The sequence below is a fragment of the Megalopta genalis genome, chromosome 17 (genome assembly GCF_051020955.1).
Source record: "Megalopta genalis isolate 19385.01 chromosome 17, iyMegGena1_principal, whole genome shotgun sequence".
Taxonomy (NCBI): Eukaryota; Metazoa; Arthropoda; class Insecta; order Hymenoptera; family Halictidae; genus Megalopta; species Megalopta genalis.
Window position 1 is genome coordinate 2,592,244 of NC_135029.1, and position 20,698 is coordinate 2,612,941.

The following is a 20,698-nucleotide window of genomic DNA, read 5'->3' on the forward strand; positions in this document are numbered from 1 at the left end:
CGCATTGCAACTTGAAATGCCTATTTTTTTCAGTGTGTTATATTAGAAGATAGCGATAATGGATCGTATGAATTTGTAGTTTCTCTTGAATGACATAGGAAATGGTTTTGAAAAGCTGTATATCTGATAATAAAATGGAAATAGGACAGTTTTCATAAGTAATTAAAAATTATTTACATTTTAACGTTTTAAAACAATATTGTACTGCAAAACTAGAAACGATTTCACTTGCTTTTATAGAGGGTAAAACTCGATCTTTCAAATAACGTTAGAAGATGTTATGCCGTGTGTGCTCACCGCACTAGCGCCACGCGAATCTTTCCATGACCATACTGTAGACATGAACGTTTCGTGGAAAATCGATTAAATCCAGGTATATGGTGGAAACTCGACTAGATTCATGTTGTTGCGTGATCGTTGCTGTTCGCTATAAAGTTTTGGCCGATGGCGGCTGTCAACTGGTGTACCTTAATCTTTTGTGGGACGTATTTTTATAAATTTTCATATAATTTTGAGAATTCTTATTAGTAGAAAGCTACTACATATACACATTTAATTGAATTTTCTATGAGACTGTGAAATTAACATATACTTGTATGGCATCCGGCAAAGAAACAATGGGGTAAGTGAACGTGGTAATACTCCGCACCGCCTTTTAAGGGTGTGTAATATATGTACACACGAGGCACACTTTCCACGTCGCATATGAGTTCTATAAATTATCCTTAATTATTCTATTATTGAATGCTGTCGATTACTATAAAATAGGTCAATTCCATTGCGTTCACTAATGAGCTCTACTATCTTTTCCTGTCCATTTATGATCTTATCTCCGACATCATCGGAGATACGCGTTTAGGTGGGTGCGTACAAGGGAAGAGAGTCTGGACCAGAATGTTTTTCTTTTCTTTTATCTATATATAACCATACATTAGAACAGCGAAAGTGGGATAAATTAGTACCGCGGGAGATGTGTTTATTCTAGTTGTTTACTCGTGCATTATTCGGTATATTTTTAGATTTGTATAATAAAAAATTTATTCCATAAATGATTAAACTACCTATGATATTACACTTTTTTTTTCCTCCAAAAGTTTAATTTTCCATTGACGTCATTGTGTTATTTTAAAATATATAAACATCATTTTTTTTATTATTATCTTCAAAGCATTGTTCACTGTCACATTATTATTATTACATGTCCTTTTTTTCAGACAGGCCGCATAAGTGATTTCACACTTTAGTAGAAGAATAAATATGTTGCATTTTTATTACAGTTGTTTTCTTTTAAAATAAAGAATTTATAAACTATTGAAATTTCTTGTTACTTTTAAATAATGTATATAAGTTGTACATATGCTGCACGTATAGTAAATTTAGAAAATTTCAAATAGAATTATATTTATTTTTCTGAAACAGTATAAAACAAAACTGCCTGTTCATATTATTTCTTTTGATTTTCTACAAATATCACTGCAGTTTAATTTTATTAATTTTAAGGCATGCGTATACATCTAAGATTTATTAATGTATTTAATTTTGTTATATTTTTGTAGAACATATAGAATAAACTATGTGAAAAGATAAACTTCAAAATATTTGTTATTAAACTCCTATAGTTTTGATTTTTGTATGAGGCATAAGAGTAGATGTGCATGTATCAATTAAAGACATATATTTAAATACCTATATTACTTTTAATAAATTGCAGTAAACAACCTATTTTCACGTGCAAAGCACACGTGTTTCATATCGATCCCAAGACAAAACGGTCTTGGGTATCTGCCTCTACAGCAGCAGTATCTGTTTCATTTTTTTATGACTCGACCAGAAGTCTGTATAGAATAATTTCTGTTGAAGGAACAAAGGTAACTGAAAACTGATTAAATTTTTAAGGGTGACGAAATTGTATGAAAAATTATTTATATTTATTTATTTAATTTTTAGGCAGTAATAAATAGTACTATTACTCCAAATATGACCTTCACGAAAACGTCGCAAAAATTTGGCCAGTGGTCAGATGTTAGAGCTAACACCGTATACGGTCTTGGCTTTTCATCTGAGGAAGAATTAGGAAAGGTTTGTGAAATATGTCTTTAGTTAACGTACAGCCATGTGTACACCACAATCTCAGAGACAATATCATTCATTTGGCAGTTTATAGAGAAGTTTCATGAAGTGAAGGAGGCCACTAAATTAGCTAATGCTAAGTTACAATCAAACAGCTCCTCTGTTACTCCTGCTACTAGTGCAAATGTTAGCCCGATTACGTCACGATCGGGTATGCCATCATCAGAACAAGATCTTATAGATCCACCAAATTCATCAATGATTAATTCAAATGTATCCACTTCGAATAACCCAAACCCAAATGCTAATATGATTTCTACTCAAAACAATGTGTCTTTGGTAAGCAGCAGTCCCTTACCTGGTAATTGTCAGAATAAAATGGATGAAGAATTGAAAAATGCAGTCCATTCGAGATCACAGAGTGTTTCTCAGCAGAGTACAGAGAGTCCACAGCATCAAGGCAAACAAACACAGATTAATACTGCGCAAGGTGCACAATCAACAGAAATGCAACTTAAATATGAGAATGATAGGCTGAAATTTGCATTGACACAAAGTTCTGCTAATGCTAAGAAATGGGAGGTATGATATAATATATAAAAATGTAAATCTAGTTGGGAACTTGTCATTTCTACTTTTCTTCTTAATTATTGAAACTAAAATTTAATTATAGGTTGAATTAACTACTTTGAAAACGAATAATGCAAGATTAACAAGTGCATTACAAGAATCTACAGCGAATGTAGATGAATGGAAAAGGCAATTACAGTTATATAAAGAAGAGAATTTTAAAATTAAAGCTAAGTATGCGGATTTGGAAGCTGGAAAAATTGCTGAAGGCAATAGCGAAGCACTAAGGTTGAGAGTTGAAGCATTAGAAAGTGAACTTAAAACGCGAAATGAAGAAATCAAAGCACTTACTATAGCTACAAAAAATAAAGATTTTTTGGTATGTGTATGTCTAAAACTTTAAGTTTCATGTATAATAACATTTCATGAAAAGTGTGATAAATAATTTTTGCGTATGATGCTTATTTAGTACTCATTCCATCTGTATCTTTTTCAGGCATTACAGAAAGAAAATGTGGAACTTCGTGAAATGTTAAGGGTTGTCCATGAACAATTGGAACTTGCATTAAGTGCAAATAAAGTCCAGAAGCAGAACTTGGATACGTTAAATGCAAGATTAGCTGGATATATACAAGATTTGGTAACTGTACATCGAGAAATCACAAACACATTGCAAACTTAAGTTTGCGTTTAGTAAATCTGAGAATATTCTTCTTGGAAGTTTTGTATTTATGATATAAGTGAAGTATACAAATGGACGGTGTAGATTAATACAAAGGGAAAGGTTCCAAAAAAAACATACATACTAAAAAATGGTCTTTAAAAGGCAAACTACAAGGACACTATCTTCAATAATAACGATAAATTGCATCATTTTTAACTATTTATTCTATGTTAAGACAGTATTTGACGTTATATTTCATAAACTTCTTTCGTGCCATACTCATATTCTCGTTGTACATACAAACATCTTTTTTTAACATTGTTTTATATATTTTCTTTTTATTTATATACTCTTGCACGTACAAAAACTTTCATGTATTACTATAAATACAGAAAATGTTTTTACTCCTGCACAGATAAGAATAAGGATCTTTTTAAAAAAAGTATTAATTGATATTTAAAGTATTTTTTTTTTTTTTATATGCATCTTATTATGGTAGAGTTTTATATGTCTTGATCGAGATCTATACTTGTCTTTATATTATAATTATGTTTAAATGTGTACCAAATAAATTATAATTGCACTTATACTACAGTCATCATTAGTAATATTATTTCACTTATTACAATTGATCTTTGACTCATTACTATGCTACAACTCTTACTATACTATTATAACTATGATTATCATTATTAATGCTATTATAACTACCTCCACTACTACTGCTGCACTACTACTTGCTGTTATTATTACTCATAGTACATCGTTAGTGCTACTTCTATAACTGTTACTACTGTTACAGTTAATCAGGTTGTCATTACATACTTAGAACTTTTATGATATTTAGAAACATAAAACATATCAAAAATGTCACAAGATTTAGTGTGATACATGTCTTACAATGTTTTTTTGGAACTTAGCCCCTTGAAATCAACAATAAAATTCAGTTACCCATGAACACAATTAAAAAGAAAATGAATGCACAATTAACATTAGTAACGTTTAGTGATACTCTATTATGTAGTATAAACTATTTAATTCAGCTGTACATTGTATCCATATTGTTCTATCATATATTATTTACCTTTATCAATAGTCTAAGAATATATATGAAATTGAAGAGTCTGGCATGAGCTGTACAGTATCGTTGATACCTACCATAAAGTATGGCATGAAAAAAAAAAATATGATATAGTTCATTTACAGTGGGTAACTTATAGTGGTTTCAATTTAAAGGATTATCGAATGTTTAACTATTGTGTAAACGATGTTTTTAATGTGCAAAATGTTTTTTTACTTCTTTTATGAAAACCATGATATACATTGACTCATTGTTGAAAAAAAAATAAATGTAATGTTTTCCAATGTAAGTGATTTGTTATTCGCTTGTCACTAAGTTTTAAAGCATTTTATAGCATTCAAGCCAGATGTTCTTCAATATGTTATATTTGCATAGTATAAGTTCGCTAGAAAACCTTTTGCCCAAGGACTCTGACCGATCTTCAAAAAGATGTCAAAGTGATATTTCTTGTAACAATAAATTCTAGTAGTGAAAGAAGTGCAAAATACTAACAAAAGCACTTTTTATTGTACTGACAGTATGTATGTATGTACGTAAAAATGTTGCAGAGTTAAATTTTAAATTTGAGGAATTGGAAACAAAAGCCTCGCTTGCCACATGTAATCATAATAAAACATTTTCAGATGGCTTTCCTGTGTTCACTTATCATTTAAGTTACTATAATACCTATGTTTTGTATAGACGAGTATATAAAATATTTATTTCAATAGTTTTAGTTTCACATATTTCTGTTATATACATTCTTGATTTGGTATCAAGTTATATTTGACATTCAACACATATTTTTAAAATTAGTTAATTGTATGTATGATGTATACATGAAACATATATACTTGCAATATGTACAATAATGATCAGTACATGTTTATAATGTCAATAAATAAAATAAATATGTGAACATCATCATTATAATTTATAAATACAAAAAACAAGTAATTTTAAGAAACTAATATTAAATAATTAAACAAATTAGAAAAGTGCAATTGCATTAATGTTCAGTATTATTAATGCTTTAGTTTTATTTATTTAAATAACGTTATTACATTTATTTACATAAAAGATTTCTACCTCTTTTCCTTTGCTCGATAGAGTTAGAATTTTTCTAAAGAATTTGAAACCACATTTATTGTAAATGTTAAAACCGTAACAGAAAATCTCCCGCCTTATAATCATATTGTACTTACAGAACTGGTATGTACTTATATGTATGTATGTATGTATATAGTATACCACCTATAGTTAGTCGTAGCGGAACATGACACACACTATAGCGAAGTTCTTCCGAACTCTATATCAATAACGCAAAACAGAAACACAACACCGTAACGTGCGGTGAAATTTTGTATTAACAAATATTATAAAATGAAAAATTTATATATTGACATTTGTGGCTATTGAGCGTTAGTGACCTTACTGTATTATTGTTAACACTTACGTGCTACGATATAAAACTTGCATTGTGCATCTGAAGTTTTTAAACTGAGTTATTCATTTTTTAAAAATTCATTTTAGGGAAAGTTCGTTCGATCTTGCTTACTATTACATTGTAAAAGCTAGCGGTAAGTTTACATTAAGAATTAATAATAAAACTGATCAAATTAATGTAGCAGAAGGTATTCAATTTTAACAGAACTGAACTAACAGAATTACATTTGCACTGTGTAGTTATATTCTTATGTAGCATTATTTTGTAGTATTTTTATGTTTTTCTGCAAATGATCTAATACAATATATAACTATATGTTCTATCAGATATTTTATTATACATTTTTTGAAATATATGTGCATTTTTCTAATAAAATCAGTGTTCTGTTTGTTAAAACTTCTGTATAACCTTGTAATTATTTTTTTCCTCATTTTTATCAGATTTAAAAATTAAGTAAAATACATGAAATTCAATTTGTGTTATAGGCCTCTTTACAGGTCCATAGTAATATACATAAATGGTAAACTATTTTATTAAATGTTATAGGTAAAGATGGTTGTACTTAGCAATTTTCTTGCTCCGCAAGAGGGAATACGCCACGAAGAGCAAAATACTACTGTGTATATTAATGACACAGAAGTAGGAAAAGGAACACTGTATATTACTGAAAGGTAAAAGCTAAATTAAAACAAATTTATATTTCATAGTCGTACTGATGTATTTTAATATAATGTTCGCATTGGTAGCTTGTTTTCTTGGGTGAACTATGATACACAACAAGGATTTTCACTTGAATATCCTCATATATCTTTACATGGCATATCAAGAGATCAAATAGGACATCCAAGACAATGTTTATATATTATGGTTAATGCAAAAGTAGACCTTCCAGGTATATTAATCTTCTTTTTAACATTTTTGTATAAATATTTTCAAATAGTATAAAAGTTGAATAGAATTCAATTAAATGCGAAAATCAAACATTATTTAATATTGTAGCCTTATATCTGATATTTTGAATAATCGTTTAGAAGGTTCCATCATCATTGATATAATTATAATTTCCTAACTTTTTTGTATAGACGTACCCTTGCCACCTCCCTCTGACAGTGGTTCAGAAAATGAGGACGAAGATGCAGATACACCAATTACAGAAATGCGTTTTGCTCCTGATAATACAAATAATTTAGATGCTATGTTTCAAGCAATGAATAACTGTCAAGCGCTTCATCCCGACCCACAAGATAGTTTTTCAGATGGTAAATGATACCACTATTATAAAGTTCTGTATAGGAATTTCACGATGAGAATTTTTATAATATGCATGTATTTTGCAGCTGAAGAAGACATTTATGAAGATGCAGAAGAAGATGATTTTGAAAATTATGAAGTTGGCGCTGGTGATGCTCCCTACATTTTACCATCAGGTAGTATTCAATTAATGTAATATTGGCATAAAATGTAATTTAAACAAAATGTAATATGAATGAAAATTGTATTTATCTAATGTTGTGTTTATCATAATTTTATATTAAAAGAACAAATAGGGTCCAATCACAATGGCACAGAAGCAGATGATGCTATGGATGTAGAAGCAGGTCAATTTGAAGATGCAGAGGAAGATCCATAAAGGATGGTGATGAAAAAATGCATGTATGCATTTAGTATTAATTTATAATTACTGGTATCATATATTATTGTAGATATGTGATATTATGGCAGACTGTATTACAGAGCTGTAACAAACATAAACACACCTAACATTTATTTATATTCATTTTGTACACGGGAATAATTTCGTAGATAAAAATAAACAATTGTATATCAAATTTAACGTTTTGCATCTGTTTTTTGAAGAACAAAATAATTAATTTTTTGCACTGCTTAAAATAAAAATAATATTTAAGATAAAAAGATATCTCTAATAACTATTTCGAAATAATACGATTCTACGATTTTTTATATTTAAAAAACGAACCGTTATAATATGATTTAGTAGTACTATCTTAAATATGTCAATATGTAAATTTTTATCGCGAAATTTACATGTTTACATTAAATGAAATTAGTATGGCAAATTAGTCAAATAAAGTTCGTTTGAATTGATAATTTATTTTTATTTATACATAGTAATTATATAACTTACTATGCATGTAACAAGGAGAAACATAGTTGTATTTAAATGTATTAATTGTATAAAGGAAGATATTAACTTTATTGTTCAATATTTTTTGTTCATTGATATTCTCTAAAATACATATTGACACATATAATAAATTTATATAGTTCTAATATATTAGGTAAATAACATTTTTACAGTGTTGAACTGCGAATTTGTATAAATAACAAATGTGGGTTCCAAAATTATAAATAAAAACACTAAATTGTTAAAAATTATATAGAAATGTACGAAGACGATTGTAGTTCATAGAATTGTATAAAATCACTTTTGATTTTATAGTATGACAAAAATTGTTTCAACACTAATCAAAGGAATTTATCGAATCTTTTTGGGACCAAAAATGAGATCCGCATCCGGTGCGCCTTTTGGATGATTGTATTTTTGTCGTCGTTCCCTATTTAAATTTACTGTCACTGGTCTTGTACTCTGGTTAATTGTTTCCTGATAATCTTCCTCCTCTTGTCTTTCTGTTATGTTCAACGTTAATCTTTTAACTCGTTCTTTTTCTTCTTTTTGTTCTTGTTCTCGATTTCGAAGATTCATTGCTAATTCTGATGACACAGGAACCGCTAAATTTTTGTATTGTTGTTTATTACCTTTCCTTAGCATAAGAACAAAATCAACCGTATTATTGTCAGACGGTCTTTCTTGTAATTGTTCATACGTTTTCTTAGTAGTTTTTACATGTAAAGGAACTGAAATGTCTACTTGTTGTGTTTTTACGGAATCTCGCATTCTGTCTTGTATATTATCTGAAACCATTTTATCAAGAGCGGATAAAAAGTCGTCATCTTCAGGACAACTCACTCTTCTGGGACCGGCAGGTAACGCTGCATTTAATTCTGTGACATCCATAAGAACACCATCTGTGCCACCTCCTGAAAGACTTTGATCTCCTTGCGTATTTTCTTGAGTACCCATAGTATCATCTCTTTCTCCATCAGCTGTCCATTCTTCCTCTGACTGTGCTTCAGAACAATCTTCAGATTCCTCAAAATGTAAATCAGCTACACCCTTTGCATCTCCACTGCCATTTCCAGATGTTATAGTCACTTCTTCATCTCCCTCAGCAATTACACCCATATCAGATTCTGCATCAGCACCATCTTCTGCAGTAGGATTTCCAAGAGTAGGATACAATGTATTTCGTAATTCTTCCACAGCAGATTGTGCTTCTTTATAACTTTGAAATAATTGCATTTTAGGCCTCAACATTGTTAGTGTATCACGATACATATAATCTATACCTACAGGAAAAGTATTATCAGGACCCCAAATAGGATCTGTGTATTTAAACCAGTAATAATTTTGAAAGAATACTAGAAAATAATCAAGTTTCTTCTTGCTAGAACCACCATTAAAATACTGTCCACAGGTTTCTAGTAATGTACAGACTAATCGAATTCTGAACAAGTGGTCTGGGGGATCCAGAACGCTTGGTATATTATGATCCATGCTGACTCCAAAAGTAATTAGCAAATACAAAGTACGGAAAATATCTCCACTTTCCATCATACGATAATTATACAATTCACCAAGATATTTAACCATAGCAATGCGACGTTGATTAAATTTTGGTAGATTGATTTCCATACATAATCTTATATCTTCTAACACACCATCAACTACATGAGGACCTATAGTTTCATAATGCGCAACAAGTCCAGCTAATAAACTTCCTACACATCGAATATTTAAATATTTAACATTATAAGCGGCAGTGAGACATTTAATAGCATAAGAGGATACATTTTCATCTTCCCAGTCTAATTTACGCATCCACTTAAGAACTTTATCAGTATTAGTTTTTGAAAGATCTTGATATAATAATTTTCTTATAAATTCATGAATCGGTGGTCTGTCCTTTTTCGAAATACCTCCAGTAGATTCTGGTGGATTTACAAAATAATATGCATTTTCAATTATGGTTACATAACGTGAGTCTAATGCAGTGACTGCTTTCTTACGCATCATTTGTTCCAAATATACTTTTGTTCTTTGGTGTGAGTCTGGAGAACAAAACAAGTATCTCCCACATGTTTCTAATAAGTTACATGCCATTTCAATATGATGATGTGTGAAGTCATGTAGCAAAACTTTTAAGCAATATAATGCCTCTATCTTTGAATAAAGTTTAAATTTAACAAGTTCACCAATATACCTCACAACTTTTACTTTTGATTCAATATTAATTTGATCTTTTTTTCGTACATGATACTTAAAATCATGCTTCAACATTAAACACAAGTCGTTACCAACATCTGGCATAACACGGTAAAGAATAGCAGCCAGACGTGAATAAAATGGTAGTAAATCTAGGCGAATTCTAGACACACCAAATAATGCTTTCACTAACTTTTTTTTGTTATGTTTTGTATTGAGACTCATTAAGAAGTGAACAGCAGCACTGTCGATCATTTCACGATTAACACAGTTTGGCAAATGAGTTACAAATGCATCCAAGAGTATTTTATTACTAATATTTGCAACTTGAGGTTCCTCAACTTCTGCTTCTGGTTCATCTACTTTTTCAGTTTCTTCCAATTCATCAAATGTGATTTCTTCATCCAAAGCTTCTTCACTTATTGGTACATCTTGTTTAGGTAGTTCTTTAAAATGCGATCCTGGAAGGAATACTGTTAGATCTGTCAAAACTTCATAAAATCGTCTGGTTTCTTCATCTCCCCACATGTCTTCAAGGATGCTATTCTCTTCCCCTTCACTAATCATTTTCAATGTTTCTTCTGCTTCTGCTTTCATTTCACTGTCAACAGGAAGTTCTGGCATAGGTTCGTCTAAAGTATCTGAAAAGCTTTGCACATTATTGAGCAAGCGTTCATAAGATACTTGAAGACTCTCAAGTTTGTCTTTTCTTTCAGAACTTAGTTCACCTCTAGTTTGTAAGATCTTTCGATTTTGTTTTTCAAAAGCTTGAAGATCTTTGTGTTCTTTCAATAAGTGCTTGCATAATGAATTGTAATACTCTCTTAGCAATAATCTAACATTTTGCTGTTTATCGGGTGAAAGTAATTTACTTTTAGGTATTGGTACATTCAATTTTTCTGATATTTCCCTTACTCGTTTGGGCACAAGACCTGCATAATCTTCACCACAGTGTTTGCAGAAACTTAATATAATGCTTGCATTATTATGTTCTTCTTTATCCATATTAATTAAAACTGTCAATGCTGAACCAAGCAAAGGCAGTCCTTGTTTATGTGTGAAAATGCCTGCATTAACTAATTCAGCATAAAATCTAAGATCCACTCTTAGTTTACTTGGATTGGTAATTTTATCCACAACCTTTAAAGACAAAATTCTTTGCCAATTTTCAAAGAAATGTGTTGAAAATTCTGCATATGTTTGATGCAGGAAACTGCATATTTTTATGGCAGGTGCAACATCTGTCATTTTCAATTTGGCATCCACTAAAGCAGTAGCAACTTCACTCACATATTTTGTTAAATTTAAATGTATCATATCTTTTAGAACTGTTTCTAATTGTATACTACTAAAATTTTTTAATTTTTTTACAAATGTTGTGTTTCTTTTTAATGTTGAATCTAATTTACTAAAATATGTGTCTGATGGTCTATTAGGATTCAAGTTTGCTGCTCGAATTTCTTCTTTCATAGCTAATCGTTGCTCAGTTTCCTTAAGATAGTCCGTCAAATATTGCTTATCTTCTTCAGACACAACATCCTGTTCAACAGCTGCTTCTACAGCTTCTGGTGATGTTTCTTCAACTTCAGACATTGTTTCAATCTGCTACATAAAACAAATACATATATTTTTGGAATGTATCATCATTTGAGGTTACTTTCTTTAATTTGTATATTATGACTTTTATTGATAGTATAATACTAAAGAATGTTGTAGGAAAATGATTATTTGAAATTCATTATTACTATAAGTAATACAAGAAATATTAAGAGTACTCTTTTCAAATGTACTATTACATGTTTATATTCAAGTAATAAAGAACACAGATTATAGAATCATTTCATTTAAATAAATTAATAACTAAACTTTCCACCTTTTTATTATTTAAACAGTGTTTATATTTCATAGAATTCATTGTTTACTCACATTTTAAAATGGAAACGAGGTTATGTTATGATACACGACGCTATATTCTTGTAATGGCACAATATGACTGAATGATTATGTATATCGGTGGTCTATGACTTTTATTGATAGTATAATACTAAAGAATGTTGTAGGAAAATGATTATTTGAAATTCATTATTACTATAAGTAATACAAGAAATATTAAGAGTACTCTTTTCAAATGTACTATTACATGTTTATATTTAAGTAATAAAGAACACAGATTATAGAATCATTTCATTTAAATGAATTAATAGCTAAACTTTCCACCTTTTTATTATTTAAACAGTGTTTATTTCATATAATTCATTGTCTACTCACATTTTAAAATGGAAACGAGGTTATGTTATGGTACACGACACTATATTCTTGTAATGGCACAATATGACTGAATGATTAATATGTATATCGGTGGTCTATGTACCTTACTTCAACGATCCAACACTCAAGAAATGAAACGATAGTCCTCTCTCATGTCTTGATATGTAATATTGAAATGCCTATCATCTGTTCATCTTAAGAATTGTACATACATAGAGTAAAACGACAACAATGGCTACACATTTAGTCACGTGACAGATATCTCATTGGTTTTTCTATGTTATGGATGAGTATGACTCATTACTAGTGACTCACTATATTGCCAGAGGAAAAAAAACTATGGACATGAATGAAGTGTGTTAGATTTATATTTGAATCTAGACCATAATCCTTAAGCTTTGAGCATAAATAATTTAAAAATCACGTCTTAAATTATAATGTAAGTGAACGTGTCATAAAATACTTTGGTCAAATTATTTCAGATTTAAAAATTTACTAGAAATGCTTTTGTTTATGTTCTTTAAACAAGACCCTATTAATCGTTATTTTTACATGAAGTGCAATATATTCATTTAAGAATCTTTGACTTAAATCGTCTGTGATGTTGAATACAAAATAATCGACTAGTTGTATAAATAAAATTCTAATTAAATATTATATTAATAATCAATAATTGCTTGCAAAGTTTACTTAATCATTAATTAATTAATTAATTTTGATGATAAAGACAAGTATGAGTCATACTGTATGATAGCATTTCCTGTCAACATCTTGGGCTTTATAATGTTTCCCTTTTGTAATTACTTCTTTGTCTGCTGCCATGAGATGTCATTTAGTTGTTAGCTACTATGATGAAGTAATATCTCCTACTCAACAGGGTGTCCCAAAAATGTCTCGCAATCCGGAAATGGAAGATTTCTCGGGTCATTCGAAGTAACTTTTTCCTTAGCGAAAATGCAATCCGCGGCTTCGTTCACGAGTTATTAACGAAAAACAGTGACCAATGAGAGGCGAGATCAGCTGGCGCGAGGCGGCCGAGCCAATGAACGGGACTGAGATTGGTCGGCCGCCACGCGCCAGCCAAGCTCGTTTTCCATTGGCCACTGTTTTTCGTTAATAACTCGTTAACGATGCCTCGGAGAAAATTTTTGTAAAGGAAAAAGTTGCTTCGAATGAACACGGGAACCTCCCATTTCCGGATTGCGAGACATTTTTGGGACACCCTGTATAACATTTTGTTGTGTTTCCCTAGTTATATTATATTAATAAAGGAATAAGTGCAAAAGTGTTTCTGTAAAATCACTAAATTTTATTTAAACTGTAATTTAAACATTGTTGATGAAAATTTTATAAAAGAAGTAATATGAGTAGCTGTATAAAATAATTTATATTCTTCTTAATTATACATATTAGGAGTTCGTGTATAATTATAGAATATGTTTACATATATTTTAATAAATTATTATTTCAAGATTTAGTTTTTTAGCAAAATTAAAATTTAGATACAAAGATATTTCAAGGCACATAATACCACGTTTTATCTACATACATAATAGTACCGATGAAAATGCAACACAGATCTCTTATCATAAAAATAGAAATGATCTATATATACTTTCTTGTAATAATTTAGATATACTGTTCTTCTTTTTTTAATGGTTTTCTATGTTAGGCACAGATCAAATAATGGAGTTTATATAAATTTGGCATATTTTTATACAGAGTATCCTTTAATTTATTATTAAAAGGAAAATGTTAAAATAGTGAACCATTTAGAAATATTTTATAAGCTTTTTCCACTTTATCTATAATAAATATTTATATATATTACGTATATTACTGTAAATAATGGTCTCCTCGTATATTTAAATAACAATACTTTAATATTAACAATTTCTGCTGTTGTGTGAAATATTAATAAAACTGATACTATGTATATACTACAAGAAAGTTACATCAAAGAAAATATTTTCTACACAAATTCCTCAATAGTAGTAGTATTTCGAATTGCATAAACCATTTTAGGATACTCTGTGGTTACCGTTTCTCTGTCTATTTCGTTATCTATTTCAAAATAGTAATTTAAGATATGAAAGTTAAGTTATGATTAAGGTTCGCTACCCATAAACAATTTTTAATAGCAGTTCCTATCAGCAGATAAACTAACTAAAAATTAAATTTTTACTTCGATTAAAATATTGAGAAATTGATCTGTTAAATAGAATTTGCAATTGTGTCGTCAAATAAAATATAATAGAATGTTGAACATCGTATATACAAACGAATGGTTTTTGAATAAATTAATAGTAGCGAACGCAGCTTATTTTTTAATGTAGAGAAGACAGTGAAAAAGAAATGGACGTATTTCTTTTCGATAAACGTATTTCACATGAACCAATTTATGAATATAATGTTTTCTCTATCCACTCCTCCATTGAAAACGTCGCTGTGTTAGTCGTATCAGGATCTCGTTCTCTAAAAATGTCTGCAAAGAAATTTGTTTTTCAATCATGCGGCATGGTTTTGATTGACTCATTGATAATCGCATACCTATCATTGTTTTGAGTCGGACTGCACACATTATGTAATCATCAAATGTAATCATCCCATCTTTGGTTCCGTAACGATGGACCAAAATATTTAAAATGTGATTGTTAAGTCGATAGCCAGCACTGTTCAAAGCTTGCCGCAATTCGAATGCACTCAAGTATCCTGACTCATCTTTGTCGTACAATTTGAACACCGCCTAGAAGAAAATATTTTGGTAGCATCACTGCTTTCTATAAGTTTTAATAACTAATGTGAATACGGAGTCGAGATATCAATACAATATGTAAATAAAATTGTTAAACTTTTTAAAAAGCAACTAATTCCATTATGCGATGTTTTAAAAATTGTGTTAGATCAATTAGTACTTTTATTCTAAAGCGGCGATTACCGCGTTAATCATTCACAATACCTTTCTAATTCTCTTTTATTAGTTATTTAAATTACATTGTCTATATAAATAATCTAGACCAGGCCTGAGTAACATTGGACGCTCAAATCATTGCCTTCATTATTATGTATATCTATGTATATTAATATACTTAAAATTTAAAATACCGTTCAGACAGTAGTATTAAACGACATTATTTCACCGCTCGTTGACTAATTAGTTGTCCAGACCTGATCTAGATCAATAGTCTTCAAATACCGCGAGTCAAAGTCAAAATTTGAAAGAATTTTCATAGAAGAAACCCACACAAAACCCAAAACTCAAACATTTGAAATAATTAATACATAGTAATTTTCTTCTGATATAATTAGCTTCTTAATGAAGCTAACTTACCCTCCACTTCCTTATATCGTTCCATAGAGTTTTAAATTCTTCGAAACCAAGTTTTCCAGAGTGGTCGGCATCCAGCATGGCAACCATGCTGCGGCACACATCTTTACTGAATCCCTTATCATGTGTCTCTGAAATCACAGACAAATCCTTCCAACTATAATATTTACTCGATTTTTATACATTTTTGGTTTGTAATAAACACAAATGACTGAAAACACGAAGTTCTGAAATCTTAGAAAGCACAAAGGGATTATATTGTCATTATTTGCAATTATTGGTAACACCACAAATGTGAACATATCACGAATGGATAGCAGTAAGCTATGTTAACAATATTATAGAAATCTACGCGTAACATTTACACTGTATTTTGATGGGGATTTAGTGAATTATTTTCAAGCGAAATCGTTAATTGTTTCTATCTTTATTTTGGCAAAGGACATGCATAAATGGGTAGACATAAAAATGTTGTTACTAGACTGCTGATATCTATGCAAATTTAAATACTCTATGTACTAAACTACAGAAATGAGTATCAAATTAAAACTGAATTCAATTGTATAACACAATTGTGGTTTATACAATAATACCAGAATTATTTTTATATCATTATTTAATAACTAATATGTACGTATGTATATTCACATATTGTACGTATTTTGGATATTAGAAATTAAAAATTAAAACACTAATGCGTTTAATTCGATTAAAATCAAATATTAATTTCTATATAACAATACATGACATTCAGTTTTATTTTTGCTTATATTTATTGTATATTCACGTAATCTACAAATGCATAAAACCCGCAGTCTCTTCATTGAGTCATTTAATTTTCAGGCTTCTATCTTACATACGTAACTAACTCTATGTTATTTCTTTATGTTTCTTAATTATCGGCTTACTTGATTTCTATTTATCAGCGACGTAGAGTATATCAGTGTTTGTCTTTCTAATTACAAAACAGTTTCGGAAAATCAAATTTGAATATTCGCTACATTAACAAATACCTGGCGCAGTGAATAAAGGTTCAGTAAAAATTATATTTTCAAAAATGAAGGGTGAAAAATGCATACGAATAAAAAACATTCAAATTGGATTCTCCTTAAAAAACATTAAATTTCAGATTATTTTTATGTAAAAAATTATCCCCTGCTTAAGTGTATCATTTGTTTTATACCGCTTATAATTTAGTTCTGAAGCTAATCATGTGCGAAATAATGTACAAGATGAAACACGTAATATAAACGCCTCGATTTACGTCAGTATTTCTATTCTTAGAAACAGAAGTACAAGAAATGTATTCTGTTCGATTAACTGTAAGTTTAACAGAATCGTTAACATTATTATAATTTTATTAGTAGAACTATTTCATTACATTAAACTAGTGCGAAATAGTATGCAATTATTGTATAATTAGGGTACAACAATGTAAAGTTTTTATTCGACATAATATTTAAAAGAAATTTTTGTTCTCATTTTCAACGTAAATCAAATCGGTCATCTTAACGTGTAATGAGAAGCCCTTTGATGCGGCTAGGAGTTTCGATAAAAAAGTTCCTCCTTAAAAATGGTCGGATAAAAATTTCTTAAAATTTGTTAGGGATAAGAAATCCGACATTTCATATTAGACAACCTAATTCATGAAAGTAAATATTTAAAATATATTACATTTTATATCATGTTTTATATTTAACTTATTGAACTTATTAATTTCCCGCCAATAATATATGATTTCTCTATTTTATACGATCTCATTGCTTTGAGCTTCAATCAATTTATGTTTAAGTCCTGTTCCTATAAATTGTTTTAGAAATTATTGCATAAAATTCCACAGTTTATCAGATTTGGTAATTAATAAATGAGTACTTTCATTTATTCAGTTCCAGGGATAGTTAATTACGACATGTTTAGCTTTCAATCCTGCAGATTTTGTTATACCCGAACCAAATACCCGAATCTAATTCGCGCTCAGATTCCGCATAAAAATGAACAATTTGGGAAGAGGAGATACAATTATTCGATCCTTGTGTCTTGTGTTTATAGTTGTTGACAATCGATAACTATAAAAGCGAACCGCAAGGCTCGAATAATCGTATTTCCTCTTCCCAAATTGTCCATTTTTGTACGCAATCTGAGCGTGAATTAGGGAAAAATTACTGTATTCGGTAGAAATGAATTTAGCCCGGGTTACATACGAGTGGGTGACCTAGTAGTATGAAGTAGTATATGTATACTAGATGATGCCTTACCTACGGGCTTATTGTACTGTTCATTATTACAAAAAAGGCCGCACAGCAGTGAGATGAGTGTGTCGATAAAAGAACCATTTCCTTGTACAGTTTCTGTGGCATGAGTCTCACTATGACCCGTCGATTGTGGTAGTTCTACCCGTAACACACAGCTACATGTTAACATTAAATTATACATACGTACATTCGGGTCATTTCGTCCTACAGTTGACAATCAACTTTCTGATTGTTGAAAATTCGTCTGCTAGCGAAGATTCGAATGCGGAAATGACAAAATTTAAATATTAAAGTCAATTGATTAAATATCTGAATTCGAAATATTTATGATAAATGAATTCGTTGGAAGATGAAATCAATTTTTTCGTTGACAATAGCAGATATTTCTAAAATGAGCTACGAAAATGAGACTTTGTAAAAATTTCGAAAATAAAGTATTTTTGGAATGTATATTTAAAGTATTTAGACGAATTCGTAACATCTTCGATTAGATTTTATTTGATATATAAAATATATCAACTATGCGACGATTGTTAATTCAATAATATTCTAATTGAGCAACTATTCGCTATGATTAATGAAACTTTTAATGCACATTGAAGATATTAAATTTCCGCCCGAAATAGCTGTGTTAATAAATAGTTTTAATTTTGAAATGGATAGAATATCAGGAAACATTATCGATAAGATATTTGGTTCGCGTGGCGGCCCAAATGTATTTATGTATTATATGCACGAATGTAAAGAGAGAAAAATGATGATACACAATAACGGAAGTGCAGATTGCAGTGCAATAACATTCACATAGTAATTGATTCACAGTGAAAACAAAGTAACGTCACTGTGTTTCATAAGGAATTCGAAGTCAGCAATTAATGACCAAGAAGCGTAATTACGGATATTATGCTAGGTATATCAATAACCATAGACAATACTTAGTTAAGAAGCGTGAAAATTACGAAAGCTTTTTGATTATAAGCGAAAAACAAAAACGAAGACATAACTATATTACGAACATCAAATGCAACTTAAACTTAAGGTGTCAATTTCAATCGTATACAAACCATAATTGTATAAAATATTATCTCTATTTTAACATTCCGAAATACTATTTATCGACTATCTGTTGGATTAGTGCGTGTAAAATTGCCGAATTTCTAATTAATAAAACTTGTTACCAACTGTCAAATTATAAATGCATCAGTAAAAAACAAAAAATAATTTGAGTTAAACAATAATACTCAGTTTTCATTCATTTATAACTATACAAAAACTACACAATTTGAAATATTAATTCCTTTTTCGGTCCATCTTTTAAATGAATGTTCTCTCTATTTTCCACTTGCTTAGAAATGTAGATAATTTGTTAAGGGGCACATTAAAAATTTTTTTCTATGTATAGATATAGATTTTTGTTACAAAGCAATAAATGATGCTATAACTGATGATATTACTTATTAAGTAATACGGATACAAATGAACGAAAATTATTATATTTGTATAAAATAGGAGAATGAGAAATATTTTCATTTTAACTCCTCTACGCGTTATGGCAATTTCATACGTACCATTTTATTACATAGTAAAAGAAAGAAATAAAATCAAAGTGAAAATTGAATGGACCATACCTTTTCGCATTGCAAAATCTAAGATTTCTTTGAGTTCCGTCCAGTCTACCTCTAAATCATCACCAGCGAGTTTCTTGAAGAATTCTCGAACTTTATCAGAATTTCGGTCCGAATCTGGATCATTTCGTACCTTAACAGAAAACGAGAATATTATACATCCAGCAAAATAATAAATGTACACGCTGTAATGAAGACTTGTAAATAGAATTAATTGACATTACGGAAACACAGTGACGGATTATGTATTTTAAACACCTAATTGTAAGATTACAAAAATTTAAAGACCATCGCTTACAATTTTATAATTCTGAAATTATGAAAGAAAGCGATTAAATGCATCAAATAATTTGATGTATTCGTAACAAAATATAGTTAAACGCGTTGATATAAAAAATAATTAATAATTAAATTAATAATTAATGCATAAATTGAGATTAGACCCGTGTTATGTGGATCCCGAATCGACTGTCTGTGCAATAATCTGTCACTGCTTAAAAAATTAGTTTAATTATATGTATACAGTAACGTATACTTCACTTACTTTGCCACCATCTTCGTTATCCTTATTAGGGTTAATCACCTAGAAGCCAAGCAGTGTGAACATGCGAGATATAAGGATTAATTCACAAGTATCCATGGTTATCTGCTTTAGTTCCAGGTCTATTGCTGAACGGATTATATACAATAATAACGGACACGTACATTATGCAACAAATTTTAATTTCTTTTCCGACTTTTAATCTTGCATAAGAGATTTTTATATACCTCTGTGCATTATTAGTTTCATTATTTCTTATATAGAATTTTCAAAAAACTAATTTTGGAAAGAAATAAAATTTCGCTTTTTGAACAAGATAATATAGTTTAACATCTTAATTTGTTTAAGACACTAAAAATTATTGTATGTTTAAATACTTCAATAGTATTATTGAATAAGATATTTTCAAAAATAAAATTTTTTAAATTATCATTTTCAAATCTATACATCGAAACAAGCTTTGCAGATTCGCGTTCAGTGCATAAAAATTTTTATAAAATCGATATCTTATAATAAATCTACATAAAC

At 29.6% G+C, this 20,698-nt stretch overlaps 4 protein-coding genes across 18 annotated transcripts in view; 2 read left to right on the plus strand and 2 right to left on the minus strand.

Annotated features, from left to right (window-relative positions):
• The first annotated feature begins 365 nt into the window (after nucleotides 1-365).
• homer (protein) lies at nucleotides 366-5,012 on the plus strand. Its single transcript, XM_033474719.2, has 6 exons — nucleotides 366-622; nucleotides 1,712-1,868; nucleotides 1,948-2,079; nucleotides 2,158-2,652; nucleotides 2,744-3,019; nucleotides 3,137-5,012. The coding sequence occupies exons 1-6, from the start codon at nucleotides 597-599 to the stop codon at nucleotides 3,320-3,322; spliced, it is 1,272 nt and encodes a 423-aa protein (XP_033330610.2). The 5' UTR covers nucleotides 366-596; the 3' UTR covers nucleotides 3,323-5,012.
• Nucleotides 5,013-5,400: 388 nt separating this feature from the next.
• Nucleotides 5,401-7,640, plus strand: icln (chloride nucleotide-sensitive channel icln). The gene is made up of 6 exons (XM_033474735.2): nucleotides 5,401-5,944; nucleotides 6,358-6,482; nucleotides 6,558-6,703; nucleotides 6,894-7,070; nucleotides 7,149-7,238; nucleotides 7,350-7,640. Exons 2-6 carry the CDS (start codon nucleotides 6,364-6,366, stop codon nucleotides 7,439-7,441), a joined length of 624 nt encoding a protein of 207 aa, XP_033330626.1. The 5' UTR covers nucleotides 5,401-5,944; nucleotides 6,358-6,363; the 3' UTR covers nucleotides 7,442-7,640.
• Nucleotides 7,468-12,680, minus strand: Upf2 (UPF2 regulator of nonsense mediated mRNA decay). Of its 6 annotated transcripts, none has more exons than XM_076527171.1 (2): nucleotides 12,528-12,680; nucleotides 7,468-11,758 (listed from the first exon to the last, which is right to left on the minus strand). In XM_076527171.1, the coding sequence occupies exon 2, from the start codon at nucleotides 11,747-11,749 to the stop codon at nucleotides 8,309-8,311; it is 3,441 nt and encodes a 1,146-aa protein (XP_076383286.1). In that variant the 5' UTR covers nucleotides 11,750-11,758; nucleotides 12,528-12,680; the 3' UTR covers nucleotides 7,468-8,308. The 6 variants fall into 6 exon arrangements, with proteins under 6 accessions (XP_076383286.1, XP_076383282.1, XP_076383284.1 ...); XM_076527167.1 differs by having other exon boundaries at nucleotides 7,468-11,761; nucleotides 12,528-12,679; XM_076527169.1 differs by having other exon boundaries at nucleotides 12,425-12,678.
• Nucleotides 12,681-13,792: 1,112 nt separating this feature from the next.
• Nucleotides 13,793-20,698, minus strand: part of CalpA (calpain A) — a 33,926-nt gene continuing 27,020 nt past the window's right edge. For 5 of the 10 annotated variants that reach the window (XM_033474670.2, XM_033474674.2, XM_033474675.2 and 2 more), the window contains 6 exons: nucleotides 20,174-20,212; nucleotides 19,633-19,762; nucleotides 18,008-18,142; nucleotides 15,756-15,883; nucleotides 14,975-15,170; nucleotides 13,793-14,909 (listed from right to left, as the gene is read on the minus strand). In XM_033474670.2, the coding sequence (XP_033330561.2) occupies nucleotides 14,824-14,909; nucleotides 14,975-15,170; nucleotides 15,756-15,883; nucleotides 18,008-18,142; nucleotides 19,633-19,762; nucleotides 20,174-20,212 (714 nt within the window). In that variant the 3' untranslated portion in view covers nucleotides 13,793-14,823. The remainder of the gene's footprint in view (nucleotides 14,910-14,974; nucleotides 15,171-15,755; nucleotides 15,884-18,007; nucleotides 18,143-19,632; nucleotides 19,763-20,173; nucleotides 20,213-20,698) is intronic. The other 5 variants (XM_076527174.1, XM_033474669.2, XM_033474676.2 and 2 more) reach the window with 3 other exon arrangements.

Bases quoted from the DNA above. Each gene is read 5' to 3' on its own strand.
- homer (XM_033474719.2), top strand. From the start codon at position 597: ATGGCATCCGGCAAAGAAACAATGGG. The intron at 2,653-2,743 runs GTATGATATAAT...ATTTAATTATAG, and splicing joins CTAATGCTAAGAAATGGGAG to GTTGAATTAACTACTTTGAA. The intron at 3,020-3,136 runs GTATGTGTATGT...TATCTTTTTCAG, and splicing joins CAAAAAATAAAGATTTTTTG to GCATTACAGAAAGAAAATGT.
- icln (XM_033474735.2), top strand. From the start codon at position 6,364: ATGGTTGTACTTAGCAATTTTCTTGCTCCGCAAGAGGGAATACGCCAC. The intron at 6,704-6,893 runs GTATATTAATCT...TTTTTTGTATAG, and splicing joins TGCAAAAGTAGACCTTCCAG to ACGTACCCTTGCCACCTCCC. The intron at 7,071-7,148 runs GTAAATGATACC...TGTATTTTGCAG, and splicing joins ACAAGATAGTTTTTCAGATG to CTGAAGAAGACATTTATGAA.
- Upf2 (XM_076527171.1), bottom strand. From the start codon at position 11,749: ATGTCTGAAGTTGAAGAAACATCACCAGAAGCTGTAGAAGCAGCTGTT.